At 51.7% G+C, this 23,248-nt stretch overlaps 4 protein-coding genes across 4 annotated transcripts in view; 1 reads left to right on the forward strand and 3 right to left on the reverse strand.

The window, feature by feature from the left end:
• Positions 1-179: 179 nt before the first annotated feature.
• SEC13 (SEC13 homolog, nuclear pore and COPII coat complex component) lies at positions 180-6,242 on the reverse strand. The gene is made up of 8 exons (XM_039695557.1): positions 6,089-6,242; positions 5,100-5,215; positions 4,495-4,646; positions 3,815-3,948; positions 2,914-3,047; positions 2,309-2,429; positions 1,394-1,540; positions 180-1,031 (listed from the first exon to the last, which is right to left on the reverse strand). Exons 1-8 carry the CDS (start codon positions 6,092-6,094, stop codon positions 921-923), a joined length of 921 nt encoding a protein of 306 aa, XP_039551491.1. The 5' UTR covers positions 6,095-6,242; the 3' UTR covers positions 180-920.
• On the reverse strand, positions 6,224-7,072 carry LOC120514115 (spidroin-2-like). Its single transcript, XM_039734256.1, has 2 exons — positions 6,981-7,072; positions 6,224-6,929 (listed from the first exon to the last, which is right to left on the reverse strand). Exons 1-2 carry the CDS (start codon positions 7,070-7,072, stop codon positions 6,224-6,226), a joined length of 798 nt encoding a protein of 265 aa, XP_039590190.1.
• On the forward strand, positions 6,955-21,618 carry LOC120495736 (cullin-associated NEDD8-dissociated protein 1-like). Its single transcript, XM_039695558.1, has 16 exons — positions 6,955-7,138; positions 10,008-10,151; positions 11,378-11,532; positions 11,947-12,070; positions 12,707-12,963; positions 13,551-13,656; positions 14,783-14,928; positions 15,090-15,382; positions 15,784-15,925; positions 16,513-18,018; positions 18,377-18,472; positions 19,147-19,316; positions 19,430-19,594; positions 19,866-19,973; positions 20,141-20,417; positions 20,530-21,618. Exons 1-15 carry the CDS (start codon positions 7,071-7,073, stop codon positions 20,366-20,368), a joined length of 3,708 nt encoding a protein of 1,235 aa, XP_039551492.1. The 5' UTR covers positions 6,955-7,070; the 3' UTR covers positions 20,369-20,417; positions 20,530-21,618.
• Positions 21,619-21,731: 113 nt separating this feature from the next.
• The window catches only part of RPL32 (ribosomal protein L32), a 2,088-nt gene continuing 571 nt past the window's right edge, over positions 21,732-23,248 (reverse strand). The window contains exons 2-4 of the mRNA XM_039695559.1: positions 22,828-22,928; positions 22,443-22,624; positions 21,732-21,909 (exon numbers count right to left, since the gene is read on the reverse strand). Coding sequence (XP_039551493.1) covers positions 21,780-21,909; positions 22,443-22,624; positions 22,828-22,923 — 408 coding nt within the window. The 5' untranslated portion in view covers positions 22,924-22,928 and the 3' untranslated portion in view covers positions 21,732-21,779. The remainder of the gene's footprint in view (positions 21,910-22,442; positions 22,625-22,827; positions 22,929-23,248) is intronic.

Genomic DNA, 23,248 nt, shown 5'->3' on the forward strand with positions numbered 1-23,248 from the left:
TTGTCTCGTGATGTACCATTAGAGGGAAAAAAAAACCAACAACAAAACACCAAAAAGCCAAGTTCTTGAAAGCTGATTACGTGGACGGGAAGATGTGACTGTGGCTTGGCTGAAGACAGACTGCAGATTGCCTTGAAAAGGCAATCCCATGAAAAGATTATTTAATACAGCACACCAGGTTTTTAACCAATAGGATTTTATTCTGTTGGTATCTCAACCAAAAAAAAAAAATCCAAACAACTGAGGTACAGTACAGAAGTGTGACTAAAAAAAATAAATCTTCAAACCATGGTTTGATTTATTGATGTTGGTTAAATAACCCAGTTTGAGATTATTATAAAGCAGAAGACATATGCATTCCACTACTCCTTTTCATCTCCAAGAAAGCAAAGAGACTTTCACCAAGCACCAGAAAGACACAAGTACAATGTCACTGTTACCAGCAGGGCTAGCTAGCACACCACCAGCTAACCCAAGAACTCCACCAGCCCGCTCCCTCGCTTGAAACAAAGTTCTGGTCTTTGAGGGCACAGAGTATTTGTCCCCTGCATAAAGGAGTATCACACCTCATTGTTTTGACAGCTTCTCCCTGTTCTGCTGAAGGGCGTGAACTCTGACCACAGGACAGCCACTCAAATTTGACCCCTAAACCAGAAAAGCAGGGAATAATTCCTACAGTATCAAGGAGTAGTATCAGGCACAGTCCTTGGCTATACTGTTTATCTTAAATTTAAGGGAATGTCAATTAAGGCTGATTATCAACATATTGTAGCCTCCCAGCAATAGAGTGCTCATAAAATTGGATAATTGTTTCCCATGTTCATGTCCAGTTCAGATAAAATCAGTTCTCATCCAGCTAAAGACGCACTGCAAATCAGGGACAGTGATCACGTGCTGCAGCTGGAGTATGCCACTGTGCATCACTGCTCGTTCTGCTGCCCTTCTGTCACAGCAGACACCCCTCCTTGGCCCTTGTTCACGTCGCTGATGCACGCCCACAGCCCGTCCACCGACTCCTTCCACAGTGTCACCTCAAAAACAGAGCAGCAACAGCTTTCAGCCTTAAACACATCCTGTTCCCTTTTCTTGTAGCTACACAGCATGGGTTTGGTGGTAGCCTGAAGTCGTATGAGGAGAGTATGTGAATTGTCAGTAGCCCACAAAATCAAGCTCAGCCTGCATTTCTACCCTCCAGTAAGGACCCAGAATGCAGTGCAAGTGGTTTTCCAAAGGTTACAGTCTTCCTGCCCTCCTGATTAATCAGAAGAAAAAATGCTCCCATGGCAGCAAAGGAGACTCTATAACAGCCTTGAGTTAAACACGTGACAAGTCTCATCTGAGCTCCTCTGGAAACAGGGTGCACGGGGGTAAAAGCCAAGGCAGCAGTACTCACTTTGTTGTCTCCTCCAGACACTGCAAGGATGTTGGCAGTGATGGACCAGCTCACGTGCCAGACAACGTCATTGAACTTGTGCAGCAGCTTTGGTGACCAGGAGTTTCCAGAGGCATCATCACAGGTCCAGATAAACACTCGGCCATCCTGCAGAGGCAGAGAGCAGGGCTGGGCACAAGAAACGTAACCCTGAAATGCCCTTGGAGCTACACTTCCAAATCACAGCTCGCACACCCATGATGTGTCTGCATGGATTTGTGCTCAGCGCAGCAAGGGGCTGGCTCCTGGCTGTGGAAAAAGGCAAGGCAGGAGTGCAGCTCTGATGAGAAAAACTACCAACTAACAATGACTTGCAAATACCAGAGAAGGGCCCCCAAAATACATATGTATCAGCTGAGACACCTCCCCACAATGAGATTTTGTTTTCCACTCACATGGCAGGAGCTCACTAAGTAGTCTTCTTGATGTTAAAAAAAAAAAAGCATTTACAGATTAACAAGAACACAACAGTCAATATAAAGGCAGACAACAGAGCTGATTAAGAATGCCAGTTATTAGAAAACAGTAGTTTTAGAAAGAAGTTTGACCCCAAAACACTAAATATGATATTAGTTGGAAGGTTTTCCCCCTAGTGAAACCATCCGGCTCATGATTTTCAAACCAGAAGCCAGTCTTGGGTACAGAGGCACACACACACATAAACCTTTGTCCAGAAATGCTTCTATTGAGCTTCTGAGTCTGGGAAGAACAGGAGTCAAAGGCTCTTATGCAGAGACCAAATATAGCAAAGGATTGCCAAGAGGACCTGTTACAGCAGCTCCATCCCTACAATTCCTTCACTAGAGAAACGGGGAAGGAAGCATGTGGAAGTGAGCACACCTAGTGCCTGCCTCTGTCACTCCAGAGAAGCCTCACCTGAGAGCAGCTAGCAATGGTGCTGGTTGGCAAACCGATGGAGGGAGCCCAGGCCACGTCTCGTACCCAGTCACTGTGAGCCTCCAGCTTCTGCTCTTCTTTCCACTGACCCTCTTCTTCCCTGAAAACACAGCTATATGGTCAGAAGGATGGTGGCAGCACCCTTCATCATCTCACACCCTGCTCGGGAAGGCTTTGGATTGTAGCATTCAAACTCCTTCTTCATCAATACAATACAACGCACAAGTGTTCCCTACTTCTCCAAAAATCTCTACGGCTTGAACTGACAAAATCCCTTCCAGGAGACAGAAAGCAGCACAGGCAAAGATGTTCTGACCTCCAGTTACTGTCAGAAAACTGCTGTTACCGAAGTGGTAGCAAAAGACCATTACAAAGCCACCCTTGGAGACAGGATCACACAGGGCTGGCACGAACTGCAAGAACCATAGGATATTGTGCATCACTAAGCTTCCATTTTTAAAACACTTCTCTAAAACAGTAATTCGAAGATGATACAATAGGGATGCCAAAAATATTATCTGAGATACTAACAGGGACACTCAAAGCCTAAAGTGTCAGGTTTTATCTGGCAACATGGCACTTACTTCCAGATCTTGACCAGGTTGTCACAGCCACCAGATGCAAATCTTTTGATGTAGTTTGGCTTTTGACCAGAGGGTTGTTCTATAAGGCTTCCTGGTACAACAGCAGGAGCCCAGCTAACTGCATTACATCCAATCTAGTTAATGAAAAACATCACTGTTAAAAGTTGCTTACTTTAATTAACCAAATAAATAGATAGAGGCTGCTGAGAGGGTGAAGAACACGTAGCATACTCTCTACTGAGAATGGGGAATTAGCCCATTTCAGAAAAACTGAAGTCTTGGACAATGCTGGATGAATATCGGATGAATAAGAAATCCAGATGCAGAGTAGCCTCACTTACTCAGAGAGCCTGAGGTAGCTAAGGGTATTTGCACAGAAAATAGTTCATCTTGGATGTGCAAATAGAGACAGAGATGGAAACTGCAAATTCAAAAGGCACACACAGTTGCTAAGATTTAGGAATACAGGAGTAGAAGGAGCCTTTGGTCCTGAATTTCCTTCTACTGGGGGCCATTGCCATTAGCTTATTATGTTCTGCTTAAACAAAAATCTCCACAATTTTGGGAAAAACAGGAGTCCCACAGTTTTTTCCAGCTGGTGCAGATATTCTTAGGACCAAGGCCATTTCTTACCAGGTAACTTTCAGCACTGTGTTTAACAATAATGCCCAATAAACAGGCATTGCCAGTGCTGTTTAGTGGATTTCATCGTATTTTCACTTCATTTTAGTGACTAAAACGTATACCTGCCTACTCTGGATGAAGTGAAACTATTCTTGGTTCTGGATGTTTCACATAATTTCACTGCATTTCAGTATTTATCTCCTCAAGTCTCTGAGGCATCACCTCGGTGTTTCTGTAGCTCTGGGAACTCTGGGCTGCTGCAAAGGACGAGACTCACCGTGTGTGCATTGCTGATCTTTTTGACTTCCCACTGCCCATCACCCGTGTAGCTCAACAAGGAAATGGCCCCGTCAGAGCTGCCGCAGGCCAGGATCAGTCCATAGTCGTGTGGTGCCCAGCAGACAGAATTCACTGGGAAGGGCAAGACCGGATTACAGCACAGGGACCACCTAAAACTGACTGACCAATTCACTGACTGCTATCAGTGGCACAGTCACCAAAACCGAGTGGCTTTGAAAGCTGAGAATGAGCCAAATTTCAGCAAAAGCCAGCCAATTAGCAATGTTTACTGAGTAACAGATCTGCAGTGGGAGGGTAAATCATTTGAACACAACCGTTTCAATTTTAAAACAAAATACAGCATGATTAAATGCAGTCTTTCTAACTGAAAACAGATAGTATTTTCCTCAAGAATTCAGTTCCCTGTCATCTTTATTTGAAAGCTGACTTTTTTGTATAACAACACCTACGGACACATGGTATGAATCAGTAGTGGCTTATCCAGCAATACAACCTTAGGGAAATGTCCTGTTAGTGCTGAACTCTCTCTTCAGTTTTTATCCTTCTCTTTTTGACAGTGGCTTTCTTCCTTAACACTAACAGATTTATTTCAGTCTTACCCAGATCCCCTCATCTCCTCAGTCTCCCTTTCCAGCTCCACACTCCAGCCCTCCATACCTGAAGAATCATGTCCCGTGTACTCGTAGGTCTTTTCCCAAGTGCCATTTTCTTCCTTCCAGATAATAACCTTCCTGTCATAGGAACAGGAAGCCAAGATATTCCCATACATAGGATGAGCCCAGGCAACCTGCCACACGGGACCTTCGTGCCTGCAAGAAACAGCATCATTAGGAAAAGCTGAAGCTGAGAGCAACCCCTTCCAGCTGCAGCTGCCTCACAGATCACCGTTGTGAACCGCTGCTCTGGGAGGGATTAGTTCTGACGTGAGGAATGAGTGATGCTAAGATAGCAATGCTAGTGCCCTGACACAGGGCTCTCGCTGTCACAAAAAACAATTCCAGCTTGTATCAGTAGGTTACTCCTTGAAAATCACAGGTGCAAAGTGCTAAATGAATGAACCGAGTGCTAAATGAATGAACCAAGTGAAGCAAGCCCCACTGCGCTTCCCACGGGGCTCTGTCCCAGCGCAGCTCTGAGAAGCTCTCCAGCACAGTCCCGGAGGAGTTCACCCTGGCACTCAGCCCGCACTCTGTGCTGCCCGAGGGCAGAAGGACAGAGCACAGGGCGCTGCCGAGGTGAAGCGGGCTGCGGCGGGACCTCACCCCCTGAGGTCGGCGATGAGGATCTGGCCCCCGTTGCGCACGTCGAAGATCTTGACGGAGCGGTCGGAGGAGCAGGTGGCCAGGCGCGTGCCGTAGTAATCCATCTGGGCGTCGTGCTGCAAGGAGAGGGGAGCGCGCTCAGCGCGGGGCTGCTGACCCCCGGCCTCCAGGAACCCCTCAACAGCCCAGCGTGCCACACAAGCTCTCCAGTCACTACACAATGCTACACAGGAGGAACCCAGGAATCCTGAGCTGCAGCCACTGCGTTCTCACGACAGGGAATTCAGGCTGCTGACTACAAGGCAGTGACCAGTTATGTATTTCTGCTTTTTAAAAGGTGGAGTGGGTGTACAAATACTGCTCTTAAGTATAACTGAAAGTTCACCATCAGCACGGAATCTTGAAGGCTGGAAAAGGCCTCCAAGGTCACTGACTACAACCTTTGACCAATGGCTGTCACTTGTTACCAGACCTGAGCACTCCGTACCACATCCAGTCATTTCCTGAACACCTTCAGGGATGGTGGCTACACCACCTCCCTGGGCAGCCCTTTCCAGTGCTTGAGAGCCTCTTCTGTAAAGAAATAGCTCCAAGAATTAGGCTCACCTACCTGGGCTCCTTCCTTCAACAAATCACTTTGAAACCTTTCTTCCTACCCACATTAATACATCTACTTTCACATACAACCACTTAAAGGAAAACCATTTTTATCAGCTGAAGGTCTGTACCAGAGAATATACGCATATCTCTATTATTTCACAAAAACGGGCAGAAACAAGCCCTCACAGGAAAAATAAGATTTTAAATAATTTCCCCTGTCCTCCCAGCCCAGTTTTCCTCTCCACACAGTATGAAATGGCACGATCAGGATCCCAGAGAGCATCCAGCATCCCAGCAGCGTGCTCTTTCACGAGCACACACCCGCCGCCCCCCGAGCAGCTCCGCCACAGCGGCCGCGGGACCGGGCGGAGCAGCCCCCGCTCACTTACGATCATGTCCTCGTGGGACGTGTCCACGGTGTTAATGACCGACACCTGCGGGGGAAGGAACACAGCGAGCTCAGCGCAGCAGCGCGCGGCCGCGACCCCGGGGGCCGCTCCATCCCCGCCGCGCACCCGGGGCCGCTACCGTGCGCCGTGCCCCGCGCTGCCCGGGCCGCTGTACCGTGCGCCGTGCCCCGCGCTGCCCGGGCCGCTGTACCGTGCGCCGTGCCCCGCGCTGCCCGGGCCGCTGTACCGTGCGCCGTGCCCCGCGCTGCCCGGGCCGCTGTACCGTGCGCCGTGCCCCGCGCTGCCCGGGCCGCTGTACCGTGCGCCGTGCCCCGCGCTGCCCGGGCCGCTGTACCGTGCGCCGTGCCCCGCGCTGCCCGGGCCGCTGTACCGTGCGCCGTGCCCCGCGCTGCCCGGGCCGCTGTACCGTGCGCCGTGCCCCGCGCTGCCCGGGCCGCTGTACCGTGCGCCGTGCCCCGCGCTGCCCGGGCCGCTGTACCGTGCGCCGTGCCCCGCGCTGCCCGGGCCGCTGTACCGTGCGCCGTGCCCCGCGCTGCCCGGGCCGCTGTACCGTGCGCCGTGCCCCGCGCTGCCCGGGCCGCTGTACCGTGCGCCGTGCCCCGCGCTGCCCGGGCCGCTGTACCGTGCGCCGTGCCCCGCGCTGCCCGGGCCGCTGTACCGTGCGCCGTGCCCCGCGCTGCCCGGGCCGCTGTACCGTGCGCCGTGCCCCGCGCTGCCCGGGCCGCTGTACCGTGCGCCGTGCCCCGCGCTGCCCGGGCCGCTGTACCGTGCGCCGTGCCCCGCGCTGCCCGGGCCGCTGTACCGTGCGCCGTGCCCCGCGCTGCCCGGGCCGCTGTACCGTCACCGCCGGGGCCCGGACGCTGCCCTTCACCGCCCCCAAGCCCTCCGGCCCGGCTCCGGCCGCGCCTTGGGGCCGCCCGGCGCGGAGCGGGGCGAGCCCGGGCCCGCAGAGCCCTCCGCCATGGCCAGCGTCTCGTACCACATCTCCAGCCTGCTGGAGAAGATGACCTCCACCGACAAGGACTTCAGGTGCGGCACCGCGGCACGGGCCGGCGGGCGGGCCCGGGAGGACGGGGCTCCTGCTGAGAGCAGAGCGGGGTGTGTGCCTGCTGTGCTTACCGGGGGTCGGCTCTGTCCCGGCTGAGGGGCACGTTCAGAGGCCAGAGCAGCGCCCCTCCCTTGCCTGGACTGGTGCCTGTTGGAAGTGGAAGGGGGAATGAGTCTGGGCAGCCGGACTCCAGGTTGTTCCTTGCTTTGTCAATAAAGAATATCGTAGCAAAAATGCTTCTAGTTTGTTTGGATAATCTGTGAGATAGTCAGTGCATTAAAAGGGGTGAGTAGACACCCGTGTCTCTGGGTGAAGGATGCTGCACGTACTGGCTCTGCTCAGGCTGCCTGGAGAACTTTTTCTGTGTGATGGGAAAATGTGCCTTCCTGACAGGACTGAGATGCTTTTTTTTTCTTTGTTTATATCAGCAGAAAAGTTGATATCTTTTTAGGGTTAGGTGGACTACTCTATCAAAAAGTAATTAAAACTGACATGTTTGAAAGATTTCACTCCTTAGCATGTTGTCCTCTGAGACTCAACCTGGAAGGTAATCTTTGGGCCAGACTTGGTATTTTAAGGTCTAAGAGAGGGGTTAGTAATAGTCTAAAAGCAGGTTGATTTTTGTAGAAGCTGCTGATGTTGTCAGATGTTAAAATAGGTACTTTGTAAAGAAGTCAGTGGTGGAGCAGTGGTACAAACAGTTTGTTGAAAGAATTTACAGTTACACTCCAAAGGTGCCCGACACCAGGCAGGTCAGTCACAGAGGAGCTGCAGGGCCAGCACATGGCAGAGTGCCCGTGCAGGAGCCGGTGTGCTCCCTCGGGATCTGCGGGGTGAGCAGCAGGGCAGCGGGCAGCGGGGTGAGCCCCGGTGAGGGGCAGAAGGCAGCAGGCAGAGCCCCGGTGTGGGGCAGCAGGCAGAGCCCCGGTGCGGGGCAGGAGGGCAGCAGGCAGAGATGTGAGCCCCGGTGCGGGGCAGCGGGCAGAGCCCCGGTGCGGGGCAGCATGCAGAGATGTGAGCCCCGGTGCGGGGCAGCAGGCAGCAGGCAGAGATGTGAGCCCCGGTGCGGGGCAGAGGGCAGCGGGCAGAGCCCCGGTGCAGGGCAGCAGGGCAGCAGGCAGAGCCCCGGTGCGGGGCAGCAGGCAGAGATGTGAGCCCCGGTGCCGGGCAGCAAGGGCAGCGGTGAAAGATTTCACTCCTTAGCATGTTGTCCTCTGAGACTCAACCTGGAAGGTAATCTTTGGGCCAGACTTGGTATTTTAAGGTCTAAGAGAGGGGTTAGTAATAGTCTAAAAGCAGGTTGATTTTTGTAGAAGCTGCTGATGTTGTCAGATGTTAAAATAGGTACTTTGTAAAGAAGTCAGTGGTGGAGCAGTTGTACAAACAGTTTGTTGAAAGAATTTACAGTTACACTCCAAAGGTGCCCGACACCAGGCAGGTCAGTCACAGAGGAGCTGCAGGGCCAGCACATGGCAGAGTGCCCGAGCAGGAGCCGGTGTGCTCCCTCGGGATCTGCGGGGTGAGCAGCAGGGCAGCGGGCAGCGGGGTGAGCCCCGGTGAGGGGCAGAAGGCAGCAGGCAGAGCCCCGGTGCGGGGCAGCAGGCAGCAGGCAGCAGGCAGAGCCCCGGTGCGGGGCAGCAGGCAGAGATGTGAGCCCCGGTGCAGGGCAGCAGGCAGCGGGATGTGCCGCCGCCGAGGGCTCTGCTCAGCCCGTGGCCATAATTGGTCATGCTGGGTCCACAGCCGAGGAGCTCTCGCAGAATCACAAATAGATCGCAGCTAACATCTCGGTAACAGCGTTACTGCTGTTTGCTCGCTCTGATCTGGGGCTGGCTCTGGAACACCCGTCAGCCCCTCCTTCCAGAGGTGCCTCGTTGCTGCTCAGGAGTGGGCTGGCAGGTGGCAGCCTCAAATGACGACCTGCACAGGAGAGCTCCTGTGTGCGGAATGAGTGACATCAGAGCCTAATTTAAAAGGAGCTGTCAGTTTGTAACAGAGAGAAGGACTTCGTGGTTGCTGTCAGACACCCGTTCTGTGCAGGGCTGACATTGGAAAGTAGCTAACACACGATAGCCACACTGAGATTTCCTAGAACTCAGACTCCTGTACCAGCACCTTTTGCACTTCCTGCTCCTGGGAAAATAGATACTTTCCAGAATTTCTCAATATCCATTCTGTTCCCATTAGAAAACTGACTGTCACTTGGGTCTTTGTTTTTCTTTCTAATCTGGAGTGATAAATACTCGATTGTTTTGCTCACAGCAATCTAAATATACCTAGTGCACTTCTGAGGTGTAGTTTGCATGGAGTCACTACTTTCTTTTTTCATTTTTGACAGTGATAGGGCTTGTCCATATCTGGGCTCATACTATTAGTGCTAAGTTAGCCAGAAAGAACAGAGCTAGGTGAATTCTTAGACCCCAGACTGCTTTTCCTAGGCCAGGTGGAAAATTGGTGAAAAAAGCCATCATGACTTTTTTTCTGGCATAGTCATTTAGTTGCTGAGTGGTACGTTTAGAGTTTTTGTTTACCTGACCCGTTAGGTTGTTATCTCCTGGTAAGATAGTAGTGGAAAAAAGCCATCATGACTTTTTTTCTGGCATAGTCATTTAGTTGCTGAGAAAAAAAATACACATGCTGAGTGCCACTTTTAGAGTTTTTGTTTACCTGACCCCTGTTAGGTAGTTATCTAGTTGTAAGATAGTAGTAATTTTCCTTTTTCTTAGGACAGTGTTGTAAGTTACTCTTTGGTAGTGTGTTTTCATACAAGCACCAGTTGCCCAGTTCTGCCCAGGTGATGCATTTGTGTCTGCACATCAGCCAATCCCCTTTCTCCCTGTGTCCTTTCAGGTTTATGGCCACCAATGACCTGATGATGGAACTGCAGAAAGACTCAATAAAACTAGATGAAGACAGTGAGAAAAAAGTTGTGAAAATGCTTTTGAAATTGCTGGAGGACAAAAATGGGGAAGTACAGAACCTTGCTGTCAAATGGTAAGAGCCCAGACAGTAATAGCCATGTTCCCTGGCACTAACAGAGCCATACAGACTGCAGAGTGAGAACAGAGCCTGGCCCTTGGCACCTCCCTCAAACCTCCTTTGCAAGGCACATTGCCCCCTGTTGCAGGCACTGCACTTTCTCCCAGTGTAGACACTCACAAGGGATGAGCACACAGATACCTTTGTAGCAGCAAGAGATGATTTTGGAAGTACTTCAGTGTTCCTGTTATAAACCTTACCACGTGGAAGGCAGAGCTCTAGGATTTTATTTCTTCAGGGAGAAGCACACTTAAAATTTTTGCTCATTAACCTCTTGACCTCTCTTAGGCTTTGAAATCCAGTGCTGAATTTCTTCATGGATCTGTCTTTGATAGCAACGGTACTAAACATGTACAGCCCTTATGGGTTTTAATTTCAGGTCCAAATCCTTCTCTTCAAGGGAGTTTCCATTGAACTTTATAATGCACTTGGATTTTCCCTGCCTTGACTCTGAGTGCAGCGTGTGCTGTTGCTTTGCCTTTGACCATTCCCGTATTTTTTTAATCCAAGTGAACAAAAGTAGCAGGTTCCTCTCTTAGTGAATCCTGTGATAAAGGGATCCTGCTGCTGACATGCTCTTTCCCATCTGTTTCCCCAGCATGGCTAAGTGGGCATATTCAGTCTAGAAATGCCATTGAATGGCTCAGTTCACCCCAGGGCTCCAGGAAGGTGGGCCACTTAAAGACAACTTTGGATTCCTCTGTTTTTTCTTGCTGTGGATCCTGTTCATATTCTCTTCTTTTCAACCGTGTGCTGCTTCTATCCCCGTTCTTTCCCTCTTCTCTTTGGCCCTTTCTTTTTGGTTCCCACTGTCCTGACTTCTTTTGGCCCTGCTCCTCTCTCTGCCTGCTTTGGGTTGGTTTATTCTGCGTTTTAAAGCAAAACAGATGAGCACTGAGCAGAGGACCAACTTCTCAGCTTCTTTGCCTGGTTATCTCTGGTTGTATCTGCAATAAGTCCATACTCATTGCAATCTCTTATCCATCCAGAGTGTGATAATGAGGAGGCCTCAGAATGGAACCAGGAACATTTCCTTCCCGTGCCTAAGGAGGTGCTTAGAGTGGAGTGTCAGTCATTCCCAGATAGGTGGCCAGGCTCCTTGAGAAGCAGCAGTGTGATGGTTTGGAGGACGTGGGCAGTGGGATTAGGCCCTTCATCCTGACTGGCTTCTCCTCCCGCAGCCTGGGCCCGCTGGTTGGCAAAGTGAAGGAGTACCAGGTGGAGACCATCGTGGACACGCTCTGTACGAACATGCTGTCAGACAAGGAGCAGCTGAGAGACATCTCCAGCATCGGCCTCAAAACAGTTATTTCTGAGCTGCCCCCAGCTGCCACAGGTACACTGTCTGTCCCCGTTGGTCACTGAGGGATGGGGAGTCCCAGCCCTTGGCAAACGGGGGAAAATGTAGAGTCCAGAGCCTAAAAGTTATTGATTCTTTACTCACCTGCCAGAGGACAACCTGTGAAATCAGGGGAGGGACAGTAGAGCTGAGGCACTAGTGGGATGAAAGACACATTAAATGAAAACTTGAGCTGTATTTGGAACTATGTATCCCAAAAATGCATCAGCTTTTCAGGGGATACCTGAGGCTCCCAGCAACAGGATTTTCCTCTGCAGCCATCTCTTGAATCTGTCCTGATTAGATCTCCCAGTGATGATTTCTTTTTTCAGTGTACAAGGGATTGAATGGTTCCTAGCAGCAAAAAGACTCCGTGTTAACTGACAGCAGGGAAAAATATCTCTCTTGCAGGTTCCACCATGACAGCAAATGTGTGCAAAAAGATCACAGCCCAGCTGACAGGAGCCATTGGCAAGCAGGAGGATGTGTCCGTGCAGTTGGAAGCTCTTGACATCCTGTCAGATATGCTGAGCAGGTACCAGAGGATTTCCTTCTGGCAGCTGTGCATATAAGGGGGCTGCAAGGATGTGTCTGCTTTTGATTTCTTTTATTTCCCTAATCCTATTACTGGGACTTAAAACCACAGGATTTGGTTGACTGCTCTTAGGGAATATCAGAGTAGAGCAGGTCCCCAGCAGGGATGAGAGATAACATGCCAAGCCTTTCTGTGTTTGGGAATGGCAGTGCCTCTGGTGATGGATCCCACAGAAGCTTAGCTCACACGAATGTGGAAGGCAAAGCAGAGAGGTTTATTTTAGCCCTATGAGCCCATCACACATGCTTTTTTTTTTTTTTCTGGCTGCCTCTTGTTGCATAAGTCAGAGTGACAGTGTCGTATGTCATCTGCATGCAGGAAATTATTGGCACACCCTTGGGTCATGGAGAAGGACACAGTCAAAAACTCCTCCATGATGGAGACAAAATATCTCTGCCTGTGTTTTACAGACAAAGTCAGTGTTCAGACCAAAATGACAAACCCATTCTTCTCCTCCCCCTCCCCACAACATGCATGAAGTTTCCATAGCTGAAGGATTTTCAGATTTGTTGCTGCCAAGAGGGCTTTTTTCTGAGCCTTTGACTTTCACCTTGTGCCTTGTTCTGTTCGTTGCAGGTTGGGAGGAACACTCTACTCATTCCATTCCTCCATCCTGACCTGCCTGCTGCCCCAGCTGACGAGCCCCAGGCTGGCAGTACGTAAAAGGGCCATCATTGCCTTGGGGCACCTGGTCTTGACCTGCAGTGGAAACATCTTCTCAGAGCTTACAGAGCATCTGCTGGCAGAGCTGAAGAGGAACGAGTCCACATCCACCACCAGGACGTACATTCAGTGTGTGGCTGGCATCAGCAGGCAGGCTGGGCACCGCATAGGTAGGATGAGCAGCTTGAAATGATGCTGGGAAATGTATGTGCATTTTAGAGCAGCTCCTCTTAGTGGTAAAAGAAGAGTGCTCATTGTTCTCCATGTATTAGTGGCTTGTGCTTGTGATCCCCTCTGTGGCTGTGGTCTGGCTCTCTGATCTGCACTTGGAAAGGAGACACCAGAGTATCTCTCTGGCTGCCCTTCCTTAGTGACTAAGGTCTTCCCCTCAAGATCTTGCAGCTCTTGCCTGGCTTGAATTAACACCTCTGTGAACCAGGTCAGTGGATTCACCCCCTTTTAAATGACAGGGGGGATGGCAACATATTGTATTACTTGTCTAAAAGACCTGCAGAGGTGAGATTAGGTTCTAAGAGATCCCTAATCACAGCTCTTCCTGTGACTGAAATGCCACAAGAGGCTGCAGACAGGGAGTGGAGATTGGCTTTGGTGGGCTGCTGGCTTCTTGCCCATGAGGTCTGGGGCAGGAATGCTCCACCAGGCACAGGAAGGAAGTGGCAGCTGGCTGAGTTCTCAGCTGCCCAGGTGAGTGAAGGCGGGAATGGATTTTCACTGCTGTTTGCTTTGTCTTTCCCAGGGGAACACCTGGAGAAGATAATTCCTCTGATTGTTCAGTACTGTAACGTGGATGATGATGAGCTCCGAGAGTACTGTTTCCAGGCCTTTGAGTCCTTTGTGAGAAGGTGTGTGCCCTTGGGGAATGCCTCTGCACCATCCAGGGCATCTGTGCCCTCCTGTGTAAATATCCATGTGTTCAGCATCCTTGGAGGGCCTTCCTGCAAGTACTCCTGTTGGGAAGACAGTTCACACATGAAATCTCTTCTGCACATGCAGGGTTGGGCTGGAGTAATGAGCTGTTTTACCTCAGCATGTGGGGCTGTCCTTCTGTAGTGGTTTTACAAGAGTGGGAGGTTTCCTTGTCCCTGAAGTGTTCCTTAGCCAGAGGGAACTGCCTCGCTCCTGGTGCCTGGAGGGAGCTGGAGGCAGCAAGGGGTTGGGCAGAAGGCTGCAGCTCTCCTGTTGTTTGGTCAAACATTTACTGCTTGGAAAAGTAGCCTGCAGAGCTGCTGAGGTGTTCTCCCAGGAAGGGAGGATTCAACCAGGGTGTGTATGTGTGCATTGACACACACAGGTAACCAAGGGCCACCATCACACCACAGCTGAAATGCCAACAGTAGGTTTATTTCATTATCTTGCTAATTGACACACACAGGTAACCAAGGGCCACCATCACACCACAGCTGAAATGCCAGGCTTATTTCATTATCTTGCTAATAACACTGGGTGACAGAGACCCATGGGGGCACAGGCTCTGTTTGGCTTAGTTATCCCAGCTGAGAGAAGGGCAAGGGGGCTTGCTGCCTGCCTCACTCTAACAAAAGGCTTCCTGCATGTCTGTGAGAGTGTATGATCTCTCCACAGGAATTGTACTTCTGAAAACAGGCAGAGGATGAACAACATTAGGTATAATAAATGGGATTTTCCCACACTGACAACTTTAGCATTCCAGTTGCAAGGTCACTTTGAGTAGAACTATTCCCTCCTCACCAAATCTTCTGGTTTTAACTCAGTCCTCCCAACAGGGTGAAGGCAGTTGATTTATTTATTTGTCCTTATAAAAATTACTGCAACCTCCCGTGCAAGGGGAATGCTTACTTCATGCACAGCAGGAAGGAACATCTTTGGTTTAACACATATTATCAAAATGGTCTGTGAGCACTTTGTGATCCTTTTGAGACTAATAATATTATCTGGATAATTAAAACAGCTTAGTCTCCTATTAACTGTTACAATTTTCCTTTGTGATAGGTGCCCAAAGGAAATGGACCCTCACATCTCAAGTGTGATGGGACTGTGTTTGAAGTACATTACCTTTGACCCAAACTACAACTATGATAATGAGGAGGAAGAGGAAGAGATGATGGAAACTGAGAATGGGGAGGATGAAGAGCAAGGTGCCTGCTTGTGAGGATGGCTGTGCTCAGCAGAACACGGGGTTAACATTTCTCCCCTCCCTGCTTTCTCCTCGTGGAGAGGGCAGCTCTGAGGATCAAGTGATCCTTTAGCTCCAGTTTTCTCATAATGCTGCACCTTGTTTCCCCTGTGTTGTTCCTAGAAAGCGACGACGAGTACAGCGACGACGACGACATCAGCTGGAAGGTCCGCAGGGCTGCGGCCAAGTGCCTGGAGGCCGTTGTCAGCAGCAGGCACGACCTCCTGCACGACTTCTACAGAACGCTCTCCCCAGCCTTGATAAGCAGGTTCAAAGAGAGGGAGGAGAACGTCAAGGCTGACATCTTCAATGCTTACATCTCCTTGCTGAAGCAAACACTGCCTACCCAGAGCTGGCTGCACTCTTCGGATGCCTCTGGCAAGGATGATGTTCCCCTGACAATGCTTCAGAACCAGGTGTGTGAGCAGGTGGTGGCTGGGTTAAATCACAAAGCAATGAGAAGTAGGTACCTTGGGAACGTGGCTACCTGAGGGAGCCCTGGGACAGGCATCCAGAGGGTCCCAGATCCAGAGAGGGCTGGCTGTTTGCTGTCTGTCCCCTGCCATTCCCAGGGGAAGAGTGCTGGCACAGCACAGGAGTGTGGGAGTACAGCCAGCACTGCTCCTCCACCAGCCCTGGCATGTGTGCAGGCTCAGGCAGGGTGGCTTCTGCATGAAGTGAATGGCTGGTGCCTTACTACAGCTGTTGCTCAGGAGACTCATTGAATAAACTGTGGCAGAAATGTGCCAGAGTGAGCCTCTGAGAGCAGCTGGGATGACTGAGGTGTCCCCTTTTCATTTGCTTCTCTGAACTGCAGGTTCCCAACATCATCAAGGCCTTGCACAAGCAGCTCAAAGAAAAGAGCATAAAATCAAGACAGGGTTGTTTCAGCCTTCTGACAGAACTGGCCAGTGTTCTTCCTGGCTGCCTGGCAGATCATATACCTGCACTTATCCCTGGTAAGCTTGTGTGTGGTCTGGGGTGAAGCAGCAGGGCTGGCAAATTCATTCTGAACACATGTGCTTCTTGCCTGCATGTTCCAGTTTTATTCTTGTAGTTATTCTGCTCAGCATTAGGACAAACACATGAAGTTCTGCTCTGTGCTGATGTGCTGAACAGCTCCCAGATTACTTCTGGCCTCTGCACTGAAAGCCAGGACAAAAATGTCCAGTTAATTTCCACAGTCCCCCGACAAGATGCTTTTGGGAGGGCCTATTCCAGCCTCCTCAGAAAGCAGCTGGAATTATGCTGTTACCACACTGAGATCAGAAATACAAATGCCACTTCCTTTTGCAAAATGCAGTGGCATTTAAAAAAATTCTTTATATTGACTGATTCTTTAATTTGCACCACCACATTTTTCTCGGAGCTCTCTGGACAGTGGGCCTATGAAGCACCCCACTGCTGGAAGGCTCAGGTGCTGCCTTTGCTTTTGATGTGATTGTATAGTGAATATGAGAAAAGTCTCCTGTGATCGTCCCTGGCTGGATTAATGAACCTCCTTCTTTGGGAAAAATGTGACATCATCATATTTTCTTCTGCACAGGTATTGTTTTCTCCTTGGCGGATAAATCCAGCTCCTCCAACATGCGGATCGACACACTGTCCTTCCTGCACGTCCTTCTCTGCAACCACCAGCCAGAGGCATTTCACCCTCACGTCAAAGCCCTGCTGCCTTCTGTTGTGACCTGTATTGGAGACCCCTTTTATAAGATCACATCAGAAGCTCTGCTGGTAACTCAGCAGCTTGTGAAAGTTATCAGGCCTTTGGACAAACCTTGCACCTTTGATGCCAAGCCCTATGTGAAGGACCTTTTCCCTGGTACTCTGAAGCGGCTGAAGGCAGCTGACATCGACCAGGAGGTGAAGGAACGTGCCATCTCCTGCATGGGACAAATCATTTACAGCTTGGGAGACCATTTAAGCACTGACCTCCAGCCAACCTTGAAGATATTTCTGGAGAGGCTCAAAAATGAAATCACCAGACTGACAACAGTCAAAGCATTAACCTTAATTGCTAGTTCTCCACTTAAAATAGATTTGAGACCCATCCTAGGGGAAGGTCTCCCCATTCTAGCTTCCTTCTTGAGGAAGAATCAACGTGCCTTGAAACTGAGCACTCTGAATGCTCTGGACATCCTGGTGAAGAACTACAGTGACAGCCTCAAGCCTGCCATGATTGAGCCTGTGCTAACAGAGCTCCCCGTCTTAATTACTGAGAACGACATGCACGTGTCCCAGGTGACCATCATGTTCCTCACGACTTTGGCCAAGGTTTATCCGTCCTGTATCTCCAAGATCAGTGGCTCTGTCCTTGCTGAAATCTTTCAGCTTGTCCACTCACCTTTGCTTCAAGGAGGGGCCCTGAACGCCATCATTGACTTCTTCCAGGCGCTGGTGCTGACAAAGACGGCTGCCGTGGGTTACGCGGAGCTGGTGAAGCAGCTGACAGCCCCCGTTTACTCCTCGGGCTCGGCCGGGGCCTCGCTGACACTGCACAAACAGGCGTATCACTCCATCGCCAAGTGTGTGGCAGCCCTGTCCTCAGCCTGCCCAAAGGAAGCCCCTGCCACGGTGAACCAGTTTGTGCAGGATGTGAAAAGTCCCAAGTCCAGCCCTGCAGTTCAGGTGCTGGCTTTCCTCTTCCTGGCAGAGGTGGGCCGCAGCACGAACCTCAGCGCTCAGAGGGAGCTCAGAGCCGTCATCCTGGAAGCGTTCTCGTCCCCCAGCGAGGAGGTGAAATCCGCCGCCTCCTACGCGCTGGGGAACGTCAGCGTCGGGAGTCTGAAGGAGTACCTGCCCTTCATGCTGAAGGAGATCGGCAGCCAGCCCAAGCGACAGTACCTGCTGCTGCACTCCCTGAAGGAAGTCATCAGCTGCTCCACAGCTGACAGCCTCACGCCCTACGTGGAGGACATCTGGGCTCTGCTCTTCAAGCACTGCGAGTGCACAGAGGAGGGGACACGCAACGTGGTGGCAGAATGCCTGGGGAAGCTGACTTTGGTGAACCCTGCTGAGCTGCTGCCCCGGCTGAGGAAACAGCTGTCAGCAGGTAATGGGTAGGGCAATGACCAGAGCAGGGAAATGCTGCCTTTTGATGGAAATTCGTTTTGTAAACTGCTTGTGGGTACAACAGGGAGCAAAGCTAGCTGAGAGGAGAGCAGGTAGTAAGGTGGATCTCTCTGCAAGGGGGATCAGAGGAGCACTGGTCCACACAAGACTAGGAGGGTGTTGTGAACAGGGACTACAGAAGGAGATTTTGCAGGAGCAGATTCAAACACAGTTAATAAGAATCCTCTGCTCCCTTATAACACGTGTAACAGGACCAAGGGCAGAATATGCACTACAGAGTTACAGCAGTGATTTTCTCCCTTGATTTTTCACTGTTTTTCTTCCCCTCTTCACTGCAGGCTCCCCACATGCCCGGAGCACCGTGGTTACTGCCATCAAGTTCACGATTACAGACCAGCCTCAGCCCATCGATGCTCTCCTGAAAGGCTGCATAGGTAGGCTGCTTTGGACAGGGCTGTGAGCTGGGGGCATGAGAGGCTGGGTGTTGTTAGCAGCTCAGGGATTTCCCATTCCTGTGTGAACCTCATCCACTCAGTTTTTATCAGTGTTTCTCAGCTTTTGGGATTAAACAGTAACACTGTACTGTGAGTCCTTGCTAACTGCGCTGATGCATTCTTTTGGGCATGTTCCATTGTTTTTTAGAGTGCTTAAGTTCTTTCTGCATGTGAACTCAGAATTCCAGCACCCCACAAAAAGGATCTTCAGAACTATAACCTACATGAGGAGTTTTTGTTATCCAGGGAGCCCACAAAAGGATCTGCTGTATAAAACTGGCCCTTCTGTTTCAGAGAAGTTTGATCAGATGGGATCTAAGCAAGAAAAATCCCCCACAACTTCCTTGAATAACAAAGCTTCTGATTTGACTTTAGGGTGAGGTAGTCAAGAGTCACATCATTTGTTTTTATGCCCAAATGCAGGATATTCATGTTCCTTTACTGTATCCCAAATGGAGGGAGAGAAGGCATCTCAAATGGCTCTGACTAGTTATTTTACCAAAAATGCTGTCATAACCAGCCTCCTTGAAATACATCCCAATACACTTTAAAATACTGCAAAAACGTTGCAGCCTCTCAGCTGCAGGACTGACTGAAATGTTCTTATCCAACAGGTGACTTCTTAAAAACTCTGCAAGATCCCGACCTGAACGTTCGCCGTGTGGCCTTAGCCCTGTTTAATTCTGCTGCTCACAACAAGCCTTCCTTAATCCGGGATTTGCTGAACACAGTCCTCCCCAGCCTGTACAACGAAACCAAAGTGCGACGGGAGCTCATCCGGGAGGTAACTGGGCTCAGCAGGGGCCACACGGTGACTCAGAGCAGCCTGCAAAGCCCCCGTGGAGCTGCTGCTCTGTCTGCTCTTTGCTGACACCTGGACTGTTTGTCTTGCTTCAGGTGGAGATGGGGCCATTCAAGCACACAGTGGACGATGGCCTGGATGTGAGGAAAGCTGCTTTTGAGTGCATGTACACCCTGCTGGAAAGCTGCCTGGACCGGCTGGACATCTATGACTACCTGAACCACGTGGAGGATGGGCTGAAAGATCACTATGACATTCGGGTAGGTGCTGTGCCCTGACTGATGTCATTTGTGGGCCTGGGCTGCAGTCGGGCTGTGTATCCCCAGAGCCCCGAGGTGCAGTGTCCCCAGGGCTGTCAGCCCTGTGCAGACACCTGGGCCAGCTGCAGCTCCAGCCCTGGCTGCCAGGGGTGCGCTTCCAGCTCTTAGCAGAGCCCCTTGCCCAAGGGCAGAGGAACTCAGTGCGGGTAGAGCCCAGCCTGGCAGCAGAGCTGGGTGCCCCAGAGCACCGACGTTTCCCTCCCCTGGGCAGATGCTGACGTTCATCATGCTGGCGCGGCTCTCGGTGCTCTGCCCCAACGCTGTGCTGCAGCGGCTCGAGCGGCTGATCGAGCCCCTCCGGGCAACCTGCTCCACAAAGGTAAGAGCAGGACCTGCAGGGCCAGCTCCTGCCCTTCTCCCTCAGTGCTGCTGGGCCACCCGCTTCCCCAGCTGGAAAATCCTCAGCTGGCCTTTGCTGCTGTGTTGGTTCTGTGCCCGTATGGGCTGCTCTAAATGCCAGCTGAAAACGGGGCTTTGCATTTGCAGGTGAAAGCTGGATCGGTGAAGCAGGAGTTTGAGAAGCAGGACGAGCTGAAGCGCTCAGCCATGCGGGCAGTGGCTGCTCTCCTGACCATCCCTGAGGTGGAGAAAAGCCCAGCAATGGCAGAGTTTTCATCCCAGATCAGATCCAGTCCTGAAATGGCATCACTTTTTGAGAGCATTCAGAAAGATTCTGCTTCCCTCCCCACCTCGGAGTCAATGGACATGAGCTAAGGTGTTTTTCCCCACCACCCTCCTGCCTTGGGATGCCTCAGCCAGACACCAGCGGGGTGGGGAAGAACAAATGCCACTGGGCACCTCTTCTGCCTCAGCCAAATGAGCTAAGGTGTTTTTCCCCACCACCCTCCTGCCTTGGGATGCCCTCAGCCAGACACCAGCTGGGTGGGGAAGAACAAATGCCACTGGGCTGCTCTTCTGCCTCAGCCACGGCCAAGTCCCTGGGCAGCCACAGAGAAACTGGGGATGGTGTGTTAAATGTGACAGCTGGACGTGACTGGCTTGATCCAGCTGCCTTTCTGTTGAGACCTCAGAGAATTGGAACGAGACCTGAGATCAGGGAGTACAACCTCATGTAAGGGAGGGGCTGGGAGATGAATATTCCCATTTTTTCAGGAAGTTTTAAGGGGTGCACAAAGCAATCACAGTTGTGGTTCCACAAACAATGGAAATTACTTCCTCAAATACTCCTTACTGCAGTACAAAGGTTTTTTTAATCACTGCACATGCACTTTTTACCTTAAATTGCCCAAGAATGTATTTATAGTTTCTAACGAAAAAGCATGGCTAAAAACTGGAAGCCATGTTTTATTAATGAGTTTATCCCACAGGCCTTTTGGGACAGGAGGCTTGCACCTGCCAAGCTGCTGAGGCTGCACAGGGCAGGAGGTTACCTGACACCTCACCCTCCTCCTGGGGCTTCAGTTTGGCATGTGGGCAATATGAAGCTTTGTTGCTTGGCTTTCATATTTATGGTTTTGACTGCAAAATACCTCAGCTGTCTTCCCTGAGGGATGATTAGTGACTGTTTCAGTGACAAACCCTGCTTAAAGCTTTGCTTTGCACTAACACTGGCTTCTCTCTCCCCCTGGAGCACCTTGGTGTTGGTGTCACCAGCCACAAGGGTCTGCTGGTCCTGGTCACACATGAGCAGCAGGCCAGGGGTCAGTGTCACAGTCATGGGCCTCAGAGGTGGCAGGCAGGAGCCAGGGGTGCAAGCACACAGCCCATAGTGGCTGCTGTGCCCAAATCCTGCTTTGTGCAAGAGAAAATGCCTTAAGAGACAAAGGTTCCAAGAGCCAACTAGAGGATGAGGCCATCATGACACATTGCTCTAGCCATGACTGCTCTGTGTTTTCTTTTCTCTTTTGACAGAGTGGTTGATGTGAATAGTATTTATAGTGCTGTGTGAAAGGATATCTGTTGTCTGGGTGATACAGAAAATAAAGTTCACTTGTGAAGCTGTGTACCCTGAGTTCACTGACGGTCACCATGACTCTGCCCCTTGAGTGCCCCTGCCAGCAGAGCCCTGGAGCCAAACACAGGCTGCTGCCCCTCCTCTGCCCATGCAAAACAGCACCCGAGTTGGACTGAGGCTTTATTAAATACACCTGTGCTGCAGAGGCTGCTACTCGTTCTCCTCGCTGCGCAGCCTGGCGTTGGGGTTGGTGATCTTGATGGCGAGCTGCGCGGCTCTCTCCACGATCACCTTCCTGTTCTTGGAGGACACGTTGTGGGCAATCTCTGCACAGTACGACCTGTTGGAGACACACAGCGCTGGCCTTGCTCCAGCAGCACCCGGAGCTGAGGCAAAGCCCCCTGGAACGTGTTGGAGCTGTCCTGCCAGCAGTACTCAGACACAGCTGAGCTCAGGGGCATCCCTGCACAGGACTGAACCATGACTCCCACCCCTCCCTGCCTGGCCTGAAGCAGGCGCTCCCCTCCAGAACAGTTCAGCTTTTCCTGAGAACAGCTCAGTCAAGGTAGTCGTCAATTATTGTTCTTAGTACTTTGTAGCAAAAACAAGCACTGGAGCAGACTGGTGCCCAGGTCTGACCCAGAGCACCAGGGCTGACTGTGGCTACCAGTGAAGTGGCACAGCCTTGCTCGCCACCGTGTGTATTTTTGCCAAGGGGATGAGATTGCCAGCCCCAAGGCCTCTCTGTGCCCCCACCCTTCAGAGGCACTCAGGGAATCATGATGGCATCTGTGCTCCCAAGGGCAGTGATTTTCCTCGTTTCCCCCTGCCCATGCCACTCTCCCTGGGGCAGTACAGGCCCCACACACTCACTTGTTGCTCATCATCAGCACTTCCAGCTCTTTCACATTGTGCACCAGGAACTTTCTGAAGCCCGTGGGCAGCATGTGTTTTGTCTTCTTATTGCTGCCGTAGCCGATGTTGGGCATCAGGATCTGCCCCTTGAAGCGCCGGCGCACTCTGTTGTCGATGCCTCTGGGCTTGCGCCAGTTGCGCTGCACAACGGCAGAGAGACAGCAGTTACCAGAGAGACAGCAGTTACCAAACCACCCTGAGCCCTGCCGGCCTGAGCCCTGCCGGCCTGAGCCCTGCCCGCCCCGGCCTCCGCTCCCTGCCCACCCTGCTGGCCTCTCCTGCACCGCCTACGCCAAAGCACCCCGAAGGTTCCCGTCCTTGGGAGGCTGCAGCAGCTCCTCACCTTGATCTTGACATAGCGGTCAGACTGGTGCCGGATGAACTTCTTGGTCCTCTTCTTGACGATCTTGGGCTTCACGAGCGGCCTGAGGGCAGGCATGGTGGCTGCGGGACAGAGCGGGGTGAGCGAGGGCCGTGCCCCGGGTGCGGTGCAGCTGCCCCGGCCACGCGTGTCGCAGACTGCCTTCCCCCAGGGGCCACGGCAGGCCGGTGAGGGAATGGGTCTTCATCTGCTGGGGCTCTTCCTCCCGCCTCCGAAGCTGGCAGAGCACTGGGAGCCCTCCAGATGCGATCCTGGGAGGTGCCGCGGCCTCACCCCCCCATGCTCCCGCCCGGGGCCGCACGCCGTGCACATCAACAGCGACCGACACCCGGCTCCGCCCGCCCGCGCCCCAGCGGCCCGGCCCGGCCCGAGCGCGGCCGCT

Source organism: Passer montanus, unplaced genomic scaffold (genome assembly GCF_014805655.1).
Source record: "Passer montanus isolate IOZ18808 unplaced genomic scaffold, ASM1480565v1 scaffold9, whole genome shotgun sequence".
Lineage (NCBI taxonomy): Eukaryota > Metazoa > Chordata > Aves > Passeriformes > Passeridae > Passer > Passer montanus.

Coding starts and splice junctions, on each gene's coding strand:
- SEC13 (XM_039695557.1), bottom strand. Junction 3,949..4,494: donor CACGGGACATGATTCTTCAG/GTATGGAGGGCT, acceptor TGCCCTTCCCAG/TGAATTCTGTCTGCTGGGCA. Junction 1,032..1,393: donor TGTCTGGAGGAGACAACAAA/GTGAGTACTGCT, acceptor TCTGTTTTTGAG/GTGACACTGTGGAAGGAGTC.
- LOC120495736 (XM_039695558.1), top strand. CDS start 7,071: ATGGCCAGCGTCTCGTACCACATCTCCAGCCTGCTGGAGAAGATGACC. Junction 10,152..11,377: donor CAGAACCTTGCTGTCAAATG/GTAAGAGCCCAG, acceptor CTCCTCCCGCAG/CCTGGGCCCGCTGGTTGGCA. Junction 13,657..14,782: donor TTTGAGTCCTTTGTGAGAAG/GTGTGTGCCCTT, acceptor CCTTTGTGATAG/GTGCCCAAAGGAAATGGACC.
- LOC120514115 (XM_039734256.1), bottom strand. CDS start 7,072: ATGGCGGAGGGCTCTGCGGGCCCGGGCTCGCCCCGCTCCGCGCCGGGC. Junction 6,930..6,980: donor GGCCGGAGGGCTTGGGGGCG/GTGAAGGGCAGC, acceptor CGGCCCGGGCAG/CGCGGGGCACGGCGCACGGT.